General features: G+C 37.0%; 1 protein-coding gene across 1 annotated transcript in view; it reads left to right on the top strand.

Annotated features, from left to right (window-relative positions):
* Nucleotides 1–23,718, top strand: part of IL17RD (interleukin 17 receptor D) — a 55,312-nt gene that overhangs the window by 25,930 nt on the left and 5,664 nt on the right. The window contains exons 2-12 of the mRNA XM_081315529.1: nucleotides 7,708–7,765; nucleotides 10,679–10,804; nucleotides 12,510–12,628; nucleotides 13,280–13,400; nucleotides 14,521–14,565; nucleotides 14,665–14,816; nucleotides 16,076–16,141; nucleotides 17,393–17,447; nucleotides 18,684–18,794; nucleotides 19,309–19,493; nucleotides 21,934–22,870. Coding sequence (XP_081171655.1) covers nucleotides 7,708–7,765; nucleotides 10,679–10,804; nucleotides 12,510–12,628; nucleotides 13,280–13,400; nucleotides 14,521–14,565; nucleotides 14,665–14,816; nucleotides 16,076–16,141; nucleotides 17,393–17,447; nucleotides 18,684–18,794; nucleotides 19,309–19,493; nucleotides 21,934–22,870 — 1,975 coding nt within the window. The remainder of the gene's footprint in view (nucleotides 1–7,707; nucleotides 7,766–10,678; nucleotides 10,805–12,509; nucleotides 12,629–13,279; nucleotides 13,401–14,520; nucleotides 14,566–14,664; nucleotides 14,817–16,075; nucleotides 16,142–17,392; nucleotides 17,448–18,683; nucleotides 18,795–19,308; nucleotides 19,494–21,933; nucleotides 22,871–23,718) is intronic.

Genomic DNA, 23,718 nt, shown 5'->3' with positions numbered 1-23,718 from the left:
CTGGGGAACATCACAGGGCATGTTTCATCATTTGCCACTCTTCTTGCAGAAATCTATGTCATTTTTGACACAACAGATTTATAACAGACAGCAACCTAGAACTAAGAAGCAATTTCCTGACAGTTAGAACAACTAATCAGTGGAACTACTTACCGGTACCTCCAGAAGTTGTGAATGCTCCAAGTTCCACTAGACTTTTTAAAGAAGAGATTGGACAACCATTTGTCTGAAATGGTATAGGGTTTCCTACCTAAGCAAGGGGACTAGAAGACCTCCAAGGTCCCTTCCAACTCTGTTATTCTATCTTGTCATATGTTTTTTTGAATGGTGAATTAATAGAACAAGTCAATATCTCTCCTTATATAGGAGTAGGGTTTTTTTCTGAGACAGGGTCATGGCTTCCTCTTTATTGTTGAATCTCATCTAGACAAGCATGTATGAATTTTCTGTTAAAAATTAGTGAAATGCTAATCGGTATTTAGCCCTAATTATTAAAATATACAGAAACAAACTTAGATTTATGCTCTTACATGGGGCTGAAGTATGGGTTTAAAACATGTATTACTCTTAGACCAAATATATCATTTGAAGAGTATACTTGATATGGATGAAAGTACTCCAGCTATTTCAGTTAAAGCTGAGTTGGGTGAGTACATATCCTATACTCACTCAAAAAGTAGGATATACTGTATATTTATTGGTGGAGACTCTGGAATTGCTTGATGAAGCAAATTAAGATTTAATTTGATTCTTTCTGGATGGTACAACCTATAAATTACATTAGGATGATGCACAAATCTAGGCTTCCAGGCTAGTTTATGATTTAATAAGATGCAGGTAGGGGCTCACCCAGGAGTCAGGCTTATTGCGTTGTGTGAACATAACCAGAAAGTGAGATAAGTAATCTGCAAAGTACATGATTAAAGATATGCAGTATTTGTATCCAAAGTGAGCACAGATGCTTTGAATTCAATGTAGGCACACAGCTGGATGACTTCTTGAGCTGCATGGTTGCTCTGGGAATCCAGGAATGGGCATGTCTCCTTTAATTTGCATCTGACAGATAGAGGATGCTCATATTGGAGCTGTAAGACACTTATCCACTTCAGATGTGTATATATGCACGCCTAAATGCTACAATGAATTTCATGTGCTTCAGTCTGTAAGACAGAGTGAATCTCTTTGGATAATTCAGCGTGAAACTCTTTTCAGATGGAAGATTTTTAAAATTGTGACATTAAAATGGCAAAAAGAAACACATTCATAAGCTAACATTGCCACACAGTTGAATTTTCTTGGACCAGGTTTGCTGAGGCTGTGAAGAGATGAACAAAATTTTAGATCCAACCCAGCCCTAGGAATTCTTGGAAGGAGAGATGAGACCTAGTGTTAGGAGAGAGGGTTGCCTTACGATCCCAGGGTTCAATTTCTAACACTACACAAATTGGGGAAGCACTTTGATATTTGTTTTTTAAAAATGGATTAAAAAGAAGCAACTTAAATCTTGAGTTGACTTTTAGTGTGTGTGGTTTTTTCCACTTAAGAACAGCTGTCACAGTTCTTTTAGCCATTATGTCGTAGAAACTAAGGGTACAAGTGAATTTTTGCTTGGCCTAGCTCAGGGGTAAGGCAACCTCGGCTCTTTTATGACTCGTGGACTTCAACTTCCAGACTTCGTGAGCAGAATTCTGGGAGTTGAAGTCCACGAGTCATAAAAGAGCCAAGGTTGCCTACCCCTGGCCTAGCTGATGTGGGAAGAGTTCAGATTTGCATGGGTTTGACATTTCATAGGACCTGGTAGAATCTATCAAGCACACATTATTCAGGTTTACAGTTTCCTATGAACTTTTCAGGGCTTCATGCGATAATAAAGTTGGTCCCTTCCCACTTTATTATTATATGATTGTTTGTGATTAGGAAACTACAGCTTTTACCTTAGTGCAGGGGTAGGCAACTTTGGCTCTTTTATGACTTGTGAACTCCCAGAATTCCTTAGCCAGCCATGCTGCTGCCTCAGGAATTCTGGGAGTTGAAGTCCACGAGTCATAAAAGAGCCAAGGTTGCCTACCCCTGCTTTAGTGGTATGGATGAGCCAGGCCAACAAACAATGCTTATAAGAAGCTATGACTTCTTAACATGTGACCATCAGAATAGTAAGAATATTCCATCCCTCTTGCATTGAAAAAGAACCAAATCTTACCATGCTTCTGTAAATACAGCTTTTTGGAAAAGTCACAATATGCCAACCTTTTTCCCCCTAAAAGCTGCCCTGAAGTCTGGGTAGTCTTAACTTCAGACCAGATGTTTTTTGTCGTTCTCCCTTCCCAGCAGTATGCCTGCCTAATAAGTTTGGATTTATCATCAAAGCAACTGATGCTGATTGCATCCATTATATGGTGCTTATAATTTGAACAAACTGCCTGGTTTTTTTTTAATTTAGGTAGGCCATAGTGGGAGCATCTGCAACATGAAATATATGGTTTTGTAAACCTCAAAAAAAAAGGAACAAAAAGACCACAATTATAGGACAACCATGTTTCCACTTTTTCTGGCTGGCCTGAGTTTTTGTTTTCTAGTAAATGACTGAAAGGCTTTTCATCTGCTTCTAACAAGGCATGAATGAGTAACAACAGATGAGACTAATGGGAGGTAATTTTGTCTCCTTCCTGTTTCAGGAAACCTTTTTAAACTTGATATACTTAAAACTAAAGATAAGATAAGCAAATGAAAAGGAAGCTAGACAGGCTCCCCGATTACAAGGTGCATTCTGAAATCACTAAATAGTATCTGTTTTGATCCCTTAAGCAGCAGTTTACATCTTTTGAAAAGAGGTTTAACTCAGATACTAATTACCTTCAGATGCCTTGTTTTCCCTTCCTTACACCTGCCTTTGACTTCTAAGGTTAACCAGTTTATACAGTTGCACGTTTTTACATGTCCTTGGTTATACAAGATCCTTTTGTTTTTTGTTACCAATTTTGACATCCTGCAAATATGCCTAAACTTGAATTTGGTAAGGTAAGATTTTATTCAGTTGCTGAAATCCAACGATGGGAAGGGCCAGAACTGAAACCGGGTGGTGGACTACATACTTTTCATCTTGCATTTAATTCACAAGTTTTCTACTTAAAAAGTTTTTAGATTAGCAGGCATGTTATTTGAAGGAGATTCAATTGCTAGTCTGAAACTCTGGCAAATCAGAAGCCATCAAACGTTTTAACTTAGAGATCTCACTGCTAGTTAGCTCAGCAGCTGTATGAGGAAGATATTTCTTAGTGGCCAGATTGGACCACAGATGACAATGGCATTCGTCTGGAAAAAAACCCCAGAAAAATACAGAGAAGACATAGAGAAATATTAAAGCTATTACTAGAAACCAACATGGGTTTGTCAAAAACAGATCATGCCAGACAAATAATATTGTATTCTTTGACAAAGTGACTAAATTAGTGAACTAGCAAAATGCTATGGATATAGTATACTTGGACTTCAGTAAAGTATTTGACAGGATCGCCTACTTATTGTGGAATAGACAACATCACCAGGTGATGGTCTTCAGTATTCAAGTCTATCAAGATCCTTCTGGATCCTTCTGGATCTTGAGCCTACCTTCTAAAGCAGGGCTGTCAAACTGCCGGCCCATGGGCCGGATGCATCATAGCAAAACCACACCCACCCCATTGCCAGCAATGGAAAAAAAGTTATGACATGTCACAACATGTCACGTGACATTGCGAGTTTGACACCCCTGTTCTAAAGTGATGGCTATTCCTCCCAACTTAGTGTCATCTGCAAATTTAATGAGTTCTCCTTCTATCCTGGCAGCCCCCAGGGGGAGAGCATTCTCTGTGGGCGTGCCTGCCCTCTGGAATCATCTCCCTGTTGAGCTCCGGATGGCTCCGGACCTTCGCTCTTTCCACCGCGACCTAAAGACTTGGCTATTTGAACTTGCTGGCCTGGATCGAGGGACTGGGATTTTAGATTTTAGATTTTAAATTTTACATTTTAGAACGTGTTTTATTGTTTAGGGCTACTTGGTTTAATTTATTTTAATTTTGTATATTATGTGTTATATATAGTGTTTTAATTGCCTTGTACACCGCCCCGAGTCCTTCAGGAGAGGGGCGGTATATAAATCCAAATAATAAATAATAATATCCTGTTGTCTAAGCAGTTTATGAAGTTGAAACTGCTGAAGAATACTGAACCTAAAACAGAATCTCACAGTACCCTACCAGCTGTAATAGACTGTATTATCATTTGGCTCTACCATCTCCAATTTCTTGTTTATTATTGATACGTGATTGGCCCATCCCAAGCAGGGCACTATTGTTTTATTTGACTCTGAACACATGCACCTTGACACAGTGGCCCACTAGATAGAGCAGGGATCTTCAAACGTGGCCCTTTTATGACTTGTGGAGTTTAACTCCCAGAATTCCTCAGCCAGCATGCCTGGCTGAGGAATTTTGGGAGTTGAAGTCCACAGGTCATAAAAGGGCCAAGTTTGAAGATCCCTCACATAGAGGATAGGAAAAGATATAGAGGAGACTGCCACTAAAAAGGCTGGAGGTAGATGGGGGAAGTGAAGATCTAAAAGCTAAATAAAAAGCACCTGTGAGTTTGCTTACTTACTTGCTTCTTATACCAACAAGATTGTAGTTATAAGCGTATAGTTGCTTTATATGCATTGTTTGTGGAATTTTATCTAAGCTCTGATTTTAAGCTGGTCTTATTAATGTTCAGATTCTTTAAAAAAATGTTTACTTCCATAGTTTTTGCATGTGTTTTGAAGGGCATACATACAGTATATCCTGTATATTATTTATAGAATATTTCTACTGTCCTTTGCTTCTTTTAATCTGTTTGTTGCACTGTAATGAATTATGGGGAAATACACAATATAAATAGAAAGTCTCCCCATTCATATTTACCCTAGGTTTCTGATTGTCTTTGGTTTCCAAGTAAGAACAATGTATTTGAGCTATATAATTGATTCTTCTGCATGTTTATAAGTACAATTAGAATTTAGTAGTAGATTTTAACTGCCAGAATCTTGAATTGATTCCAGCATATGTCCTCTCTGGAATCCTTTTAATTTAAAATCTTGATAAAAGAGGAATAGAGTTGCATCAGGCATATTAAAACCGCATCATAAATAGCCAGGATCTCTCTCCATTAAATTCTATTGACTAATTCAGAATATATATGCTGCTTCATAAATAGTAAATAGCTGAACTGTCAGAAGCTGAAATATAAAATCATTCCTTTTTGTAGCAAAGCAGTTCACCAGTATATTCCCATAGGATTTTTTTTTAAAAAACCTCACTGTAAGTGAAAAACTTTTGCCCCAGAGTCCTAACCTAAATTCACTTGTGTTGCAACTCTGTAGGAGGCAAAGAATTGCTTTAATCCATTGATTGTTCTGAGAGAAGAGAAAACAATGGTTGTTTTTTTTTCCTGTCAATATAATGGAATCCAAGAAAATGCTAAGGGGTGGTTTAAAGAAACTGCACAGGCAGGTCTACTAAATCTTTGTGGGAGAAAAAAATATCAATTGTTGCTGCGTAATATAATTACTCTTTCTTTGTTCATTCTTGAATATCATTTTTTGTGATCTTAAAAGAGGTGGAAGGATAGCATGGAATATTTTGTGTAGACTATACATAAATGATTTGAAATATTTTTTTTTATTTTTCCAACTGGATTTTCAAGCACTTGTTAATATGCTGTACTTTTCATTGTCTCTCTAATTACAACTTTGCACTTTGTGGGTGCTCCAACACTGGAGGTTTTTAAGAAGAAATTGGGCAGCCAATTGTCTGAAATGGTACAGGTTTTCCTGCTTGAGCAGGGGGTTGGACTAGAAGGCCTCCAAGGTCCCTTCCAATTCTATTCTGTTATATTTGGATTGCCAAGTGCCTGAATTTTAATCATGAGGCTGCAATGGCTGTATTTTCAAGCATGGGTCATAAGCCCCTTTGTTCAGCACTGTCATAATTTTGAACAGATATTGAACAAAAGGTCGTATTTCAAAGACGACCTGCACCCAATTAAGCCAACTGATGAAGCAGCAATCTTCTGCAGCAATATTTTGAGAGTCTGGATGGCTAGCTTAGAGGCAGGTACAGTAAAATGTCCACAAATCTTTTGTTGTGTGGCCAGTTAAAGGTTTCAAAAGTTAGACAGACACAATAGCTTTGGTGGTTGTTTACTGTTTATTATTACTGTTCAAATAAAAAAATCACAAAGTAATTACATTCCATTACCTGACATTTTATTTATTAGTTAGCTATGATTGATAAAACTCACTCATTTATCTTGCTAGGAAAGCATTAACAATCACCATGTCCAATACTTTTTGCCCTGAAATGAATGTTATAAAATTATTCCTAGGCTGCCAAATGGTGGAATCGAAGTGTGAATTCTGCAACTTGAAAAAAAAAGCATAGTCCCTTGTTTAACTTTTCCTGGGTTTGCTAGTAACGAAGAAATTTAGAGAGTTCTAGGAAGACATGTTCTCAGTCATTGTAGTATTTACTCAGTTTTTGAGATTTTAGCAGGTACTAGCTATGTATTTAGGGATGCGGTGGCTCAGTGGGTTAGGACGCTGAGCTTGTTGATCAGAAGGTCGGCAGTTTGGCGGGTCGAATTCCGAGTGCCGCGTAACAGAGTGAGCGCCTGTTACTCGTCCCAGCTTCTGCCAACCTAGCAGTTCGAAAGCACGTAAAAATGCAAGTAGAAAAATAGGGACCACTACGGTGGGAAGGTAACAGCGTTCCATGCGCCTTTGGCGTCTAGTCATGGCAGCCACATAACTATGGAGACGTCCTCAGACAAGCGCTGGCTCTTTGGCTTTGAAACAGAGATGAGCACTGGTCCCTAGAGTCAGAAACGACTAGCATGCATGTGTGGGGGAACCTTTACCTTTTAGCTATGTATTTAAAATAAGCTATAAACAATGAGAATAGGGATTTTGCCTACATTAGACAATAACTGTTTCCTGGGCAGGAGTAGGGAGAAGGGCTCCTAGGATCCTTATGCTAGGACAGGGGTAGGCAACCTCGGCTCTTTTATGACTCATGGACTTCAACTCCCAGAGTTGAAGAGCTGACTCAGGAATTCTGGGAGTTGAAGTCCATGAGTCATAAAAGAGCCGAGGTTGCCTACCCCTGTGCTAGGAAATGGCTTCCTACAATGGGAAGGGGAAACCTTTTCAGGTGATGATGTCCCATCTCATGCTTAGCGTCCAGGAGTCCAGGGAAAATCTGTGCTATTCCTTCTTTACCACAGTAAATATCCTGCTGAAGGGTGAGGGGAGGACCCTTTTCACTTGTGGATGATGAAAGTGTTCTGTTTTGTTCCACTTAGGAAAACAAAAAATATTCAGAAGATTTGGAGCATATATCAGCACAGAAGTACTTGTTTTGGTTGTGTAAATGAGAGTTGGGTTTCTTAAAGAACTGAATTTAAGAAGTTGTGTGTGTTTCTTTTGTTAATGATCTTTCTGTAGATTTGCAGCATGCTTGAGGATTACCTTATATTGTCTGGCCTTCACTAAAAGGCATTTTGAACTAAAAATGTATCAAACAATTATAAAACATGTATCACATTGGGATGATGTAGTCAAATGAATTCATTCATCAACTAGGTCCAACTTACTGTCTCAGCCACTGGCTTATGCTGTGTTCTCTCGTATTTCTATAGGGCCTCTCTCCAAATGGAAAGAATATTGGGCTGCCTAATATTACCTTTAAATATGACAGTAAGTTATCCTTTTGCATCATGACTTCTCTCAAAGAAAAACATTGAATTTGTTCTTATTTAATCACTTAGACTTTTAATTAAGATGAGTTTGAAATAAAGCAAAATGTTTTGTCCATTAAAAACTTAAGGGGTAAATTAAAACTATTTTGTTCAGCCATGGTATCTTTATTCAAATTTTATCTAAATAAGATCAGGTAAAACAATTTATACCTTTGATGAATATATGAAAGAAAGGCAGGACAATTTGGGCCATTTCTGTGCTTTCCTAACATTTGTAGCAGCAAACAAATAGGATTTGATTCTTTTACTGTTCCACGTGACTCAGATAAATAAATCATTCACTCTAAAGTTTTTAGAAATATTGAATTACTGTTGTTTGGCAATCTCCATCAGAAAACAAGTAGCTAGCAATTATGTTGTATTCACCAATGTTTTGTAGGGTGCCGAACACAGGAAACACCGTAAACTGGGTGTTTTGTTTTTTTAAAGCAAATTTGAATCTCTAAATAAGCATTATACTGTGGTATATAAAAAGATACCTAATGAGAAGGAAGGACTCACTGGAGAAGAGCCTAATGCTGGGAAAGATCGAGGGCAATAGAAGAAGGGGACGACAGAGAATGAGGTGGCTGGATGGAGTCACTGAAGCAGTAGGCGTGAGCTTAGATGGACTCCAGAAGATGGTAGAAGACAGGAAGGCCTGGAGGAATGTTGTCCATAGGGTCGCGATGGGTCGGACACGACTTCGCAGCTAACAACAACAAATAAAAAGATAGAGAAAAAATCAGCAAGCAACAAGCAACAGTAACTAAAAACAAAATGAGAGAATGCAGAATATAGGACTATAGACATGATTGCATTGAATTTATAATACTGCAATTGTTATTTTTGTGTCTGTCTTCACTTTCTTCTTCGAAGGGAAAGTCAAGGCTGTATACCAAGAGGAGCTTAGAACTTGAAACGTATAGCCCCCAAACCTAATGATATGATTTATCTGACACAATTTTGTCTGTTACTTTAGCCTAGCCAGGCATATTCTTTAAAGAGAAATGTGGTTGTGCTAATTTATCATTTCAAATGTAGAGGTCACTAACCCAACTTTACTCTAGAAAACTTGTTTGTGTTCTCCAGGATATCTGTTATTTGACAAATGGGCAACCCTGCCAAGAACACAATCTTACACAGTTAGGTTGTTTCCTCACAAGAAAAGATGAGATTTCTGAAGTACACAATCTGTAAAGTTTCTTTGCTAACAGAATCATTATCACAATAAACAAGGATACACTTACTATTTAATTTTAAAGTTTTAGTGTAATGTAAAGTGACTGAAATGCATTTTTACTCACAGTATATGGCTTTGCTGGAGATCACACAGCCTAGCAATGAAATGGAGAAATGGAAAGTAAGGGGTTTTTTGGTTATGAGAGTTTACAGAATTCTTCTAGATTTTTGGCAAATTGTCATTTTGGAGCACAAACTTTTTGCCAACAAAATGCAAAGCTATCCTTTAATTAGATCCAGATGTTGGAGGAAGCTCTTGTTTCAAATTTCCTACACAGATGGTTGTTTTTCTGTATGAAACTTTTGCTGTCATTCACTTGAATTCTACTATTTCTAACAAATCTACTTTTAGCTACTTCTTCTTAGGAAAAAGTATAATGCAGCCAAATAAGAAGTGATAGATTCCAGGAACAGCATTGTTATATAACAAAGAACTGAGTAAGCTAAGAGAGGATAGCTACTCTTCCAGCAATAAATGGGTAATGAGAATCTTCACTAATTTAGAACAATGCCATGTTAATGGACACAGAATCCATTAGGCTAACACTTTTCGAATCAATCTGGGACTCATTAGTCATGTGAGACTGAAATTTGGCAAGTTGTGGCCACTTCAGCACCACCACACTGCCAGAGTCAGCTGCACTACTGCCTTGCCATATTCATCCATAGTCACATGATCATCATTTGGAGCTTCCCATAAAACAATGTGGGATCCAATAGGAAGTGAGAACTCTTCTGAGTTGATGAAAGCACCATATAGCATTGCAGTAAAAAATAAGTACAAAAATAATAATAGTTGCAAAAGGCAACTTTCTTTGGAACAGTGTACATCTTGTGACAACACCTTTAACGCCATCAGACAAACATCTGCCTATCCCAGGTCCTTGGGAAGGACTCAATAGGTGGATAAAAATGCACAATCCAATCTAAACATCTGACTGTGCAATCAACCATTATAAAAAATATTGTCTATCTAATTATGCTGTATGGAAAGAGAGGGGAGTTGTCCTAGTCAACAGATGATACCAGATGTCTTCAGAATACACCAAAGAGGGGCAGAAAACAAGACTTGAATGAGGCCAGGGCCACACAGTTCCAGGATTAAGAGTCAGAACAAATAACATGAGAGAAGCAGAGAGAAAGAGAGGAGGCATGCATGCCTTCAGAATGACAAGAAAAGACACAGAAATAGAACAGAGGACAAGGCAAAGGAGGAGAGTAATGTATGTCTCCAGGATCAGAGACAAAGAGCAAATAAGGAAAGAGATGGAAGGCCCCAGGTCTCCAGAATGACAATGAAAGCCACAGAATGAGGAAATGAGGGCCCAACTGGTCACAGGTCATCTAACAACTGATTAAAAATAAAATCATATCATTGGACTCCCAAAGGTGCTTTTCAAAAGGCAACTGGGCTTCCTTAGTTTTTTCTTTGAAAAAGGTTTTTCTTCTCATCCAAGAAGCTTCTTTATTTCAAAGAAAAAACAAAGTCCAGTTGCCTTTTGAAAAGCACCTTTGGGACATACACAACCCAGATGATTGAGAATGTTAGGAACATTCTCTGAACGTTCTCTAATAATACAGAAAACATTTTCTGTTTTAAATGTATTTAATTAAGTTGTTTCTTCCCCAGATTGTACTCCTTATTTGAATTCAATAGGAAAACACGTGATTGGAGATGTACAGAACATCACTATTAGTCAGTATGCATGCTCTGACCAAGTTGCAGTGACTGTATTGTGGACAGCCAACCCCATTGGTAAGTAGAGAAAAATCTGAATTTCAAACAGATGCCAACCCTTTGGAAATTTCTGCTTTTTTTTTCCATTCCAGCTAAACTGTGTCAGCTTCAAGGACAGTCCATTGAATCCATGTTTCAGATCTCTTGAAATTAAGCTTTGCACAATGTTATTAACAATAAAGTTTGTTCTAAAAGATTTGAAGACAATCCATTTAAGCCAAGCTAAATTGCCAAATGTAAAGGAGAATTTCCCCCTTCTGTTTAAAGACACCTCAACTTTATTCAAAATTGCATTTTCTCTGTCATTCTTAAATCATCTTCATCTTTGAATTAGATAGAGCCCTTAAGTGTTTGCCATTCTTAACTTATTCCCTCCATGTTACTTAACCTTTTCCTACAAGTTTCTCCCAGACTTTCTTGGATATAAATATTAGAGAAATTAGTAATGCTCACATCAAGTCAACTGTGTCTGTAATTTGTACACTTATCTTTTATATCAGATCTTGGGATTGTAATTCCTAAAAGAAAAGAAAGATTCATCAACATGAAGTAATGTAGAGATGTACTGAATTCCAAAATAATGAGTTCCCACCTACAGTTTTTTATTGTGTTCAAATTTATACAGGCTGCATTGAAACCTCATCTGCTTTTTGAAAGGGGCCATAATAGTGAGCTGATGAGAGCAACATATTTGCAAAAGCATTTTTTACATATATGTTGGGGAAACAGTAAAAGGAATGGTTAAATCTTGGTAAAGTACAATGTATTTCATTATATTTAGTGTGCTGTTAATCTGAATAGAGATGTACTCAGTGCTGTTAGTGGGTAGCTATTAAAAAGAATGGGGAAGTGATATCCAATGCTTCTAAGTGCACAGTGTTACTGAATTGGTAATTTGCAGCTGCAGACTTGGATGCATTAAATCTCCAAGGCCTACAAAGCTTGGCATTTTCTCTTGTAATGATCAGAAGTTAATCCTTCTCAAAATATCAAGAAGGAACTGAAGTTGAAGGCTCTCAGATAACAGGGATCTGGTTAATTTTTCTTATTCACTGTCTGTATATCAGCACAAATAGTAGTGTTCTTTCTTTAAATATAAAGGACACAGGAGGTAGTTGATTTGCCTTCCTTGTTGCAAGATTATTTAGAGCTGAAAAATATTTGTACAAATGTACATGAATTAAATACCAAATTTAACAAGGAAAATAAATAAAAATGTTTAGCGCTAAGTACTGTAGGAGCATGGGAAGATACAATTGCAGTTAAACTGATCTTAGAATATTTTACTTAGAATCTGCTTATTTAAGTATGCCATGCAGTACAAATGTAATTGCCAGGTTTTCTTAAATTATGTGCTTATTTGATGTGTTAGTCCCAAGCTTAGCACTACCATATCTGTGTCCTCCATATGTATAGACTTTAATTCCCTGAATTCTCAACAATAGCCATGTTGAGACCTGATCTACACACTTAATGTTGGGTATATGATTGGAGATTGGAGCTTAAACAAAAGGCAAAAGTCTCATGATAGCCATCCTGTTGTTTGTGTTTTATTCTCTGTTCTCTTTTCTGTCCGGGATGTATTTTATTTTCTCATTCCCTATTTTGATGTTATTATACATTGTGTGTCAGAGTCGCTTTTTGCAAATTGAATAGCCATATAAATCTAAGGAAAACATATTCACCAGTAAATCTATTTATTGATCTGTTTAAATATATGCAGGTATTGAATTTCTGAAAGGATTTCGAGTTATACTTGAAGAATTAAAATCAGAGAGAAGACAATGTCAGCAGTTGCTTTTAAAAGACCCAAAGCAGCTCAACTCAAGTTATAAGTGGACTGTAAGTCTTGGTGTTGAAAGTCATAGAAATCTCAGAGCAGAAACCTTATTGAAATTGATGGGACCCTAACCCTACTAAAGAATATTTTATTTCAAATGTTTGCTTGGAATATCAGGCTCTGAGGACCCCTCACTTGGGCTGTGCACACTTCACCCTGAGAAGTATGCTCTAAGAATTGCCATAATTTTAATCTATAGGTTCCTTAAAGGTGTGGCATTTTTTCAGGTTCATATTTAAGAGGGAAGTTGTAATTTAGCAGCATCTGAATATATTTAATTTCACAATTTACATTTGTATGAAAAATGTGGAATTATGAGGAAACAAAGATTGTGGACTGCTCTACTTTATTCTACCAACTTCTTTATTTTTTAATGACAATCCAATTAGTTAAAGTTTAAAGAAGAATTTAGAGAATCCAGTAAGCATTAATAAGAATTAATCACACTCATTTGACACTCTAAATTCTTCTTAAAATCTTAACTAATTGGATAGCCATAAAATAAGGAAGTTGGTCTTCTTCTGGTGCCAACATTGATTCCTATAAATAGGAAATATGGAATTATGTTAGGAATATACATGTCCTCCAATTGCATGATTATCCAGGACATGTTAAAATATACTAATAATTGGCTTATATTTCTTCCCTTTCAGAGAGTGGAATCTCAGCCCTTCCTAAATCTGAAATTTGAAACTGACTATTTTGTAAAGATTATTCCTTTTCCATCCATTAAGAATGAAAGTAACTACCATCCTTTTTTCTTCAGAACTCGGCGTAAGTACAACAGTACAATTATTCCTTTGTGCCTTACGGATCTTAATGAAAACTGATAGCAGCTGAAATTGCATGCTTTCTAGTTAAAATTCACATCAAAGCATACTTTAAATGAAATGGCTTTGGAAGCCTTGAAGAGAAAATATGGATGAGCACAGTGGTGGGATTCAAATATGTGAACAACCGGTGCTCTGTGTGGATGCCTCTTCCGGAAGTCCATTCTGGGCCTGGGCAACAAAAAATTAGCTACCGGTTCTGCCGAACTGGTGCGAACTGGCTGAATCACACCACTGGATGAGCATCAGAATTATGGAAATATATTTAGGGAGGTTTTGATACACTGAGTTGATTTTACTAAGACATTCCTGTAAAAGAACTGTACGCATGCCTTTCTCTCAGCAACTGTTATTTTCTTTGGGAAATTAAATGACTAGTCTACAAATTCATCAGCCTATACATGTATCAGGCATATGAGATTAAGATCTTCTATTGTCTTTCATATCATTTGGAGACCTATGTAACCTTTTCAAGCAGGACTTTGCTCAAGCAGTTTAAAAAGTGCTGCTGCTGCTACTGTCATGTTTGGAAAAGAGATGCTTTGTACACATCCTCATGCATTTTGAAATATAGATTTTGAAGTATTTGCACGGTCCTAATTCAAAGTGACTTAGCTACTTTTTACATGTCAAGTTAGTAGAAGGAAACAGACAAACCCTTCATTCCTAGTTTTCTGATCAATGTACAAATGCATATGCTTCTTGTATCATGCAACATAAAACCATAGAATTATCCTATGTATTTGCTGGAGCACTTAACCTCTCTTTTATTAGGAAATATGGACAGGTTTAGGTATTAGCCTAAACAAGTTGTTCATGTAAAATAAGTACCAGGTTTCTGGCAAGGTAGGGTTTTCCAGAACTATAACTAAATTCCAAGCTGTTACATGAGCCCCACCTTTTCTCTCTGATACAGACAGCTTTTACTGTCTGAAAGTTTTTACACAAAGAAAGGCAAAAATCTTTTTCCTGTCTAAATGAAAACTTTACTTTGTGAAGTTAGCTATTCGGAACACCTGAAATCTCAACAATTTTGCTTTTGTCTATTTCTTTTCTTTAAATAGCTTGTGAATTGCTGCTACAGCCAGACAACTTGGTCTGCAAACCATGTAAGTGGAACTACAATTTTAACATTGTCTCTACTAAGATTACATCAAGTTACAAAAAACTATGTTCCAATCATTGTCTAAATCTTTCTTCCTTGATAGTTTGGAAGCCAAGAAGCTTGAATATTACGCAGCAAGGTTTTACTATGCATGTATCTTTTGATCATGCACCACATAACTTTGGATTCAGATATTACTACCTGCACTACAAGCTCAAAACTGATGGACAGTTCAAACAGAAGATGTGTAAACAGGTTTGCTCATGTTTTACAATGCCGGATCTAAGCTAATTTCTAAGACATTTAGAGACGACTTTTATACTAAGTTAGGTCAGCTGACAATAACAGGATTTGATGAAAGTTTCAACTATGGGGCAGGGTTCAGATACATTAAGTTGGGAAGAATTCTGACAGAGCAGTGTTTCTCCGATCTTGACAGCTTGAAGACATGTGGACTACAACTCTCAAAATTTCCTTGCCAACCATGCTGGCTGAGGAATTTGGGAGATGAAGTCCATATGTCTTCAAGTTTCCAAAGTTGAGAAACACTGTGATAGAGTAGCTGAAATGGGGTAACCATATGGGCAAGTTCAGAATGACAATAGAGCAGGTGTAACCTCCTGCTGAATGTTAATTCCCATCATACTTTAGATGCTTCTTCAGTTTTGAAGAACCTTACATTAGCTCCAGATTTAGCACAAAAAAAGGTTCAGTCCTATTATATTTAGTTGGGTTGGTTATGTTCCCTAGATCTCTGATCTTTTTTTCCTCCACTTTTTTCTGTTCTTGGCATTTTTGAATTGCACTTTTATTTAAAATGGTGGATTATATTATACATTATACATGCTTTAGAGATGATAATTCTACATTGGCCGATTGTAGGGGGGAAGATAATGCAATATTTAAGCATTAGGTTAGAGCACTTGAAAGCATATATAGCACTCTTTTAATCAATATTTATGACATGTAGTTAAAAGTTGTAATTATAGTTTTTGTGCTATTACTTTATTATATTTTTATTTATTTCAGCCTGGGAATAACAAACAATGTACTTTGAGTAAGGGTAGTTCAAAGTTAATATGCTTTTCAGTGAAATATAATTCAAGGGATACTGCAATTTTCTCTCTCTTATTTTGATTAAATGCTGATTGCAATCAGTGATATGCATTCATTTGGAGAAACACTTCCTTTTGCAATTTGATACAATTGGCTGTAATCCAGGAAAGGCTATGAGAAAAAAACCTTGTCCTCTGTGTTGAGTATAGGTTCTGAATTCTTTAAAACAAGGGAAAGATTTTTGGTTGACTTTTATGACTAAAGAGAGATTTTCAATAAAACAAGGACTCCAAAGGTTTTTGGCGTAATGATTTATGTACTTCATTTACAAATCTGTATCTTTAATGGCTTGGGAATTGACATAACTTTCAAAAGTGATAACCTTGTAATGAAAGTGTAGTTTCTTCTAATGAAAAGATTTTATGAATGCAGGAAAAATTGGTTTGGTTTTTTCATAGGAAAAGAAAACAGATGTAACAACTTGTATTCTTCAGAATGTCTCACCTGGAGATTATATCATTGAGGTAATGAATTATTTGTAGTAGAAGATAAGATTAAAAATATGTAGCCAACATTCAGTGATTTCCTTTGAAACTAGGAGCGTGGTTAGTACTTTATCTTTGTTTTGCATGACATCATAGAATAATGTACAATTATTTGTTTGTACAATTATTTGGCACTAACAATCTGATCTTATATGTTCGCCCAAGCATCATTAAAAAAATCACCTGAAATCTTGCAAGTGCTAAATTTCATGAGGTCACAATTCTCCAACTCTGTTAGGGGATCTTGTAGCATTCTTGTTCAGGACTGACACTCTCACCAAATCATGGCCGTTTATACACATTTAGGATTCATAGTTTTATTTTAATTCAGGTTTGGTAAATTTTAGACACTTCTTTCTGTAGGCAAGGGACACCCATGCCAATTTTGGGGATATAGAATAACTTGTTAATAAAAAAAGCATCAATATCATAAAAACAAAATGGCAAATCAGCTATTCTTGATCCTTCTTCAGAACTGAAGTAAAATTTTAATTGAATTCTTGTTTGCATGGCTGTTTTATACAGCACATGACATTGCTGGAAAATTAGAAAAGGGATTGGTTGTTCAATGGATAGACGGTTACATAAAATTCAGAGCCATGAGGAGCTAGACTCCAATTGGGCAAGTCTGGCTGCCTTGTGCCTGAGGTTCAGCCTTGTGGGTTATTGAGCTGAGTGACTTCCATGACTTCCAATGAAGTGGATAAGATTTTTCCAAACTGTGTCTTAGGCTGCCTAGTTATTGGATTAAGGGCCGACAAGGTTGCTTGGAAGATGACCTGCAGTTGGATTCATACAATGTTATGGCTTCTTGAAGAAAGAGGGTGGAGCCCTTAGCTGTGAAAGATGTAATGGCATGTCCCTTTCTTAAGAGGCCACCCTAAATCTAATAATTTTGGACAAATATTGTCTTTTCTCCAAACTATTTTTTTCTTGAGAATGCCAAGTACAGTACATGGATATTTTGAAACTATTCTTTCTGAATCAAACTTGGACAAGATCCCACACACATAGTTTTGACTGTTTTCTGTGTAATCAATACCACAGTGTTAAATCAGTTTAATCAAAACGCAGAGGTTAGTTATTACAGGACAATTCATGTGTAAGTTAACCTATCTCTTACTGAAAAATGTCACTTTTTTCTTGGAAGTTAAGTATTAAACAGTGATTGCCATGTTTCTAAAATAAATACTGCCATATAATTTACTTTTGTTTTGTTTTGTCCTTAAGCTTGTTGATGATACCAACACAACAAGAAAATCAATGCACTATGTGTTAAAGCCAGGTATAAAATCTTTTAAAAGTTGTTTTTTTTAATGAAACATTTTTAAATATTTCATAAGGCAGCTGTAAGTAGAGTATATGCATATAAAAAGAGCTTTAGAGAATACCTCTGCCCTAAGCCTATACTTTGAAATTTTAGATTCCACAACAGTAGAGATGAGCGCTTGTTCAGATTTAATCTGGTCATTCTTTCAGCTCTTATTACTGATTCTTCCCCATATAATGAATGTTCTGCATTGGCAAAACAGTGCTAATCAATTCTGAAGGTGGATGAGTGATGAATGTGAATTTTCTTAGTCTGAATTTGGTCATTTTATTTTATTTTATTTAAAATATATGAAGGGAAGTTAGCTAGATAGTGCTCTGGAATGGAGACCCTTTGCCACAGACTCTCTGACATTCAAATTATACAGAAATGGGAGAATCTCTGTGTTTTATGTAATTGTATATTTATTTAAAGGGATGCGGTGGCTCAGTGGGTTAGGATGCTGAGCTTGTCGATCAGGAGGTCGGCAGTTTGGCGGGTCGAATCCTGAGTGCCACGTAACAGAGTGAGCGCCTGTTACTCATCCCAGCTTCTGCCAACCTAGCAGTTCGAAAGCACGTAAAAATGCAAGTAGAAAAACAGGGACCACTACGGTGGGAAGGTAACAGCGTTCCGTGCGCCTTTGGCATCTAGTCATGCCGGCCACATGACCATGGAGACATCCTCGGACAAGCGCTGGCTCTTCGGCTTTGAAACGGAGATGAGCACCGGCCCCTAGAGTTGGAAACGACTAGCACACATGTGCAGAGGAACCTTTACCTTTACTTTATATTTATTTAACTTTCTTGCACTACTATGTATCACAGGCTCTCAATGCTTTATTTTTAAATGAAAGTATAACACCAGGTTTAAAATCATAAGTAAAAATTAAGACAACAAAAATGAAAAGCTTTTCCCCAAAGTAATGGATAGTGGCCTTTTTACAGCCAAAAAAGTTGTTTGTCTCCTCAAGAGGGAGCAACTTACACAGATCTGTGCTAGATTATAGTTAAGGCTTCATCCAAAGCCTGGGGCTATTAGAAATTCATCTCAGAAGGCCTTGGTTCATACTATTTAGTGGAGTAGTATCACAAAATGTAATTTAATTAGAATAAGTTTGCCTTGCATGTTTCAATAGTGGGAAGATGCAATGATTCTAATACCTCAGTTTAAGAAAAGCTAATTTAGGTATTTTTCCCTGCTTTCTTCAAGTGCACTCCCCATGGGCAGGTCCAATAAGAGCAGTAGCCATTACAGTACCCTTGGTTGTCATCTCTGCATTTGCAACACTTTTTACAGTGATGTGTCGCAAAAAGCAACAAGGTAGGCATTTTGCTTCTAAATGACGTGAGGGGTGGAAGTCCCTTACAAAACTAGTCATGGGGAAATTAATTTGAGAATCAGTTGTTTGCAGTGCAGCATCTGGGTGATCTGCTTTTTGTGGGGTCTGTTTGCAGGCACACATTCTGCTGAGTCCTGAAAGAAGCAAGAATTCCTTTGGCATTACAGATTTGTGCCTGCCTTATTTTAATGTTTTGAAGGAGCCTCTGTGCTTGCACTGAGTAGGGCTGTTGTATTTCTGAGTGTATGCAGTTGTAGAAGACTGCATAGTCCCTATCTGATAAGATTAGTGCAAGATCTAGCGTGTAGCCTCACCTAGATAAAAAAAAACCCTCTGGCCAAGATATGCAGAATGAGGAACCCAGACTGTTTTTGGAATTAGGAGAGAAAAAAGCAAGATTTTGAATCTTGCAAGCTGAAAGGGGAAAATAATGCAGTTCTTCTCCATGTGTAGATAGTAAAATGCTTCACTGTTAATTTTTTTGTTTCAATTTAGAAAATATCTATTCCCATTTAGATGAGGAAAGTTCTGAATCTTCTACCTATTCTGCATCTCTCCATGTGGAAAGGCAGCAGCCTCGGCCCAAAGTCTTCCTCTGCTATTCGAATAAAGATTGCCAGAAGCACATTAATGTCATCCAGTGTTTTGCCTTTTTCCTTCAGGACTTTTGTGGTTGTGAGGTAAATTGGTCCTGCTTGCATTTTCTTGGGAAAGTTTTATTTGAAGTCTTCTTTGTGCTATATTAAATACATTTCTTTAAGGCATTAATTGAATTGGAATGACTACAATATTAACATTCGATTTACTTTTTAAATTTTTGTCTGAAGATGTTTATAGCATGTCTGACCTCTAGTGGTAGCTTTGATTAAACGTAATCCTTGCTTATTTTGTTTGGACTACCTGGTAGAGTTACTTTTCAGATAGATGTTTGCAACAAGGATGTGTAATATTTGTTCTTTCAGAAGCCTAATGTTCTAGGGAAAAATGAGAATATTCTAATGTGGCCTAGAAGAAAGCTCAGCTGAGTTTTTCAAATGTCCTGATTCTGGAAAAGTAGGTTAATACATGGTTCTTTTCACTAGTTCATTTATTCCTAATATGGAGCTTCTTTTAAATGTTCACTTCAGTATGGGGGACAGCTTGACCCAGCCATCCTTGATACAGAAGAAAATGGGAAGCACTTGACCCATTTATGTATCAGAAGCTTTATACAAACATGAAACATATTTTTGCTGATAAAGCACCTCATAAATTAGTAACATACTAGAAATGGGTATAAATTTGAAGGATTGCCTCATTGTTAAAGCTTTTTTGCATTTAGAAAATATGGAAATGTACCTTAGAACTACTGAACATATAATCAAAATTACTTGCATGATTATATTTACCCTGTTGCTTATGTCATTAGGGACGCGGTGGCTCAGTGGGTTAGGACGCTGAGCTTGTCGATCGGAAGGTCGGCAGTTTGGTGGGTCGAATCCCGAGTGCCGCGTAACAGAGTGAGCGCCTGTTACTCATCCCAGCTTCTGCCAACCTAGCAGTTCGAAAGCACGTAAAAATGCAAATAGAAAAATAGGGACCACTACGGTGGGAAGGTAACAGCATTCCGTGCGCCTTTGGCGTCTAGTCATGCCAGCCACATGACCATGGAGACGTCCTCGGACAAGCGCTGGCTCTTCGGCTTTGAAATGGAGATGAGCACCGGCCCCTAGAGTCGGAAACGACTAGCACGCACGTGCGGGGGAACCTTTACCTTTACCTTTACCTTATGTCATTAACAATAAAACTATTACAAATAATCCTAATCCACTCTTTCCTTATGGGATGCTGTCCAGATATGTTAGACTTTTAGCTCCACAAATTAGTTTGCTGTGCTAGCTGGAAATTATAATAGCAATAAAGACTAGTACAGCTAGAATGTTCAAGAGTGGAGAAAAGTATTCTAGTGTCAGAATCAATTATAGATGTAACTTTGTGTGTATGTCTATTGTATATACTGTAATATGCATATTTATACACACAAATACACACACACACACACACACACACACACACACACACACAAACTCCAAAAGCAATTCTGAAGATTCAAAAATTAGTGGGAAATTCTATGTATAATTGATTAAAAAAAACAATACAAAGCCTGCAATTACATTATTTTGGGGTGACTAACAGGCAGTAATCTTGCCAAGTATTTTGTTTAAATTATGTTTTAAGAACTGGTTTTGTCTTCTTTACAATCTATTTTAATTTGATACGCTTCTAACGTACCACTCTTTATGTATAGGTAATCTAACTATATAGAGGTAACATTATTTATACAGAGATAATCTTATGATTCTGTGATTTTAACAAAAGAGTTTCTTTATCTATTATGAGTTCCTTCATACTATAAGAACTCATATAGTTCCCCTGACAAGGCAAGCCACTAGAATATCCATTGAGAGCATACCCCACTCCCTACCAATACTGATGATGTTACATAGTTTGAGTAATGGAACATTTGCAAGAAAACACCCAAGCTCAAAGAGCACCAAGGACTTCTCAGATCCTGTAACATACTGTATATAGTAGCTTCAATAAATATTTGGCATAATCATATAAGTTTTCTTTGGGAGCACAGGGTGTATGAAGGTGTCCCCTTATTTTAACCTCAGAACAACAGCACTGTAAGTTCTGAGTGAGACAGCAGGATTGGTTCAAAGCTCCCAAAGAAGTCCACAGTTGAATGAAGACGTGACCCAGGGTCTTTCCAGTTCTTGGCTGCTATATTACTCTGGCTGTCCTAGAATAGAGTTCACAGCGTTAAGAGAATTCCCCATCACTATTATGTGGTTGTTATCCTTAATATGTAATTCCAACTCTTCTCTCTCTCTTTCTCTCCCTCTCCCTCTGCATGTATGAAATGTGCAGTGTCTCATATGCTTTATACACATACACACTCACACACATAAAACATCTAAATAAATATGTATTCTGCTTTTTTTTAAAAAAATTCCCAAGTAGGTGCTCACTTAAGCACTTCTGTAATAAATGCCAGCCCATAAATGCACATTCATAAACATAAGTTGAGTGTTGAAAGTCAAACCATTATACAAAGGCTATAATCTTTTTTCCTAGGTTTCTTTAGATTTATGGGAAGATCTGAAAAACTGTAAAGAAGGTCAGAAAGAGTGGCTTCATCAGAAAATCAATGAATCCCAATATATCATCATTGTATGTTCAAAAGGAATGAAATATTTTGTGGAGAAAAGGAGCTGGAAGCACAAGAGATCCAGAGAAAAGGATACTGGAAAAGAAGAACTCTTTCTGGTTGCCATAGCTACCATAGCAGAGCAGCTACGTCATGCAAAGCAAAATTCACGTGACCTCTGCAAGTTCATTGCTGTTTACTTTGATTATTCCTGTGAAGGTGACATTCCTGGAGTATTAGATTTAACCACAAAGTACAAGCTTATGGATAACCTGCCTCAGCTTTATGCTCATTTAAAATCCAGAGATCTTAGCTTTCATGATTCAGAATTGTATCCTGTACATATTAGCAAAAGAAATTATTTCAGAAGCAAGTCTGGACGATCGCTCTACGTAGCCATTTGCAACATGCATCAGTATATTGACCAGGAACCTGACTGGTTTGAGAAGCAGTTTGCTTCTTTCTTCCCAACACCTTTACGTTGTCCGGATCCAGTAATAGAAACTTTTGACTCTGGCTTGGTGTTAAATGACTTAGTCAATAAACAAGTGACTGATGGAGATTTTTATCTAAAAGTAGATGCAAATGTTGTTCCTCCTTTACATTCAGACTCTCTTTGTGTGACACAGCATTTGAATCTTGGGGTGGATAGAGAATCTCAGGATATTCAGACTACTTCCATTCTTCAACCGTTGCTGCATGTTGTAAAAGCTGCCAATCTACCAGACATGCCCCGAGATTCGGGAATTTATGATTCCTCTGTTCCTTCATCTGAATTGTCACTATCTTTAATGGATGGACTCTTAACAGATCAAACTGAAACATCTTCCATTACAGAGAGTGTCTCTTCCTCATCAGGACTAGGTAAGATGTAGTAGAGTTGCACTCTATAATTGCATGTTAAGATTTTAAATTTTACAAGATGATATAAATAATATCAAAGTCAGTAGAGTCCGACAACCCACCATTGCTTTTGATTCTGATGATGGTGACCACTTCCAGCATAGCTTTAACTTGATCACATGGAACTGGAAACCATCTTCTCATAAAACACTGCACTGGGTCAGTTTCAGTTAGATCTATAGTTAGGTTAACTTGTTGTAAGAGAGAAAACTGAATGGCATAGCATGTAAAATCTTGAAACTTCTGAGATTTCCCTTATAACTGTAAATATTTCAAAATTGTTGTTATATAGGAAAACTGAAAATATTCCCTTAAAACAATAGAAATGAATAGATATGACGAACAGCCTGGATCTGAAAAGTATTTTCCTCTGCTTTGATAGTACTACCTTGTATCAGTAGCTTCAGGACTTTCCTCCAGCATCACCCAACATGGTTCCATGACCTGTGGGCAAAGCTTTTCAAACTCCATGCCATCAAGAATACTTTCTCTTAAGCTTGTTTTGTTCCAACAGTTCTCGTGTTCTAATCAGGTTTTAGCCTCCCGTCCACATCTCATCAGGTGTTCCCAAAATCTAGGCTGCAGGGTTCGAAATATCACATAGTATTGGATTTGAAATAATATGATGGCTGGAAGAAAAATTCTGTTGCACAAATAGAACTTTTGCATGAATAGCACTTATATACCACCCAGTAGTGCTTTACAGCCCTCTAAGTGGCTTACAGAATCAGCATATTGGGTCCTCAGAATCAACAATCTGGGTCCTCAGAAGGATGGAAGACTGAGTCGACCTTGAGCCTGTCAGGATC

The sequence above is a fragment of the Vipera berus genome (assembly GCF_964194415.1).
Source record: "Vipera berus genome assembly, chromosome: 2".
Lineage (NCBI taxonomy): Eukaryota > Metazoa > Chordata > Lepidosauria > Squamata > Viperidae > Vipera > Vipera berus.
This window is presented reverse-complemented; position numbering and strand designations above follow the sequence as displayed.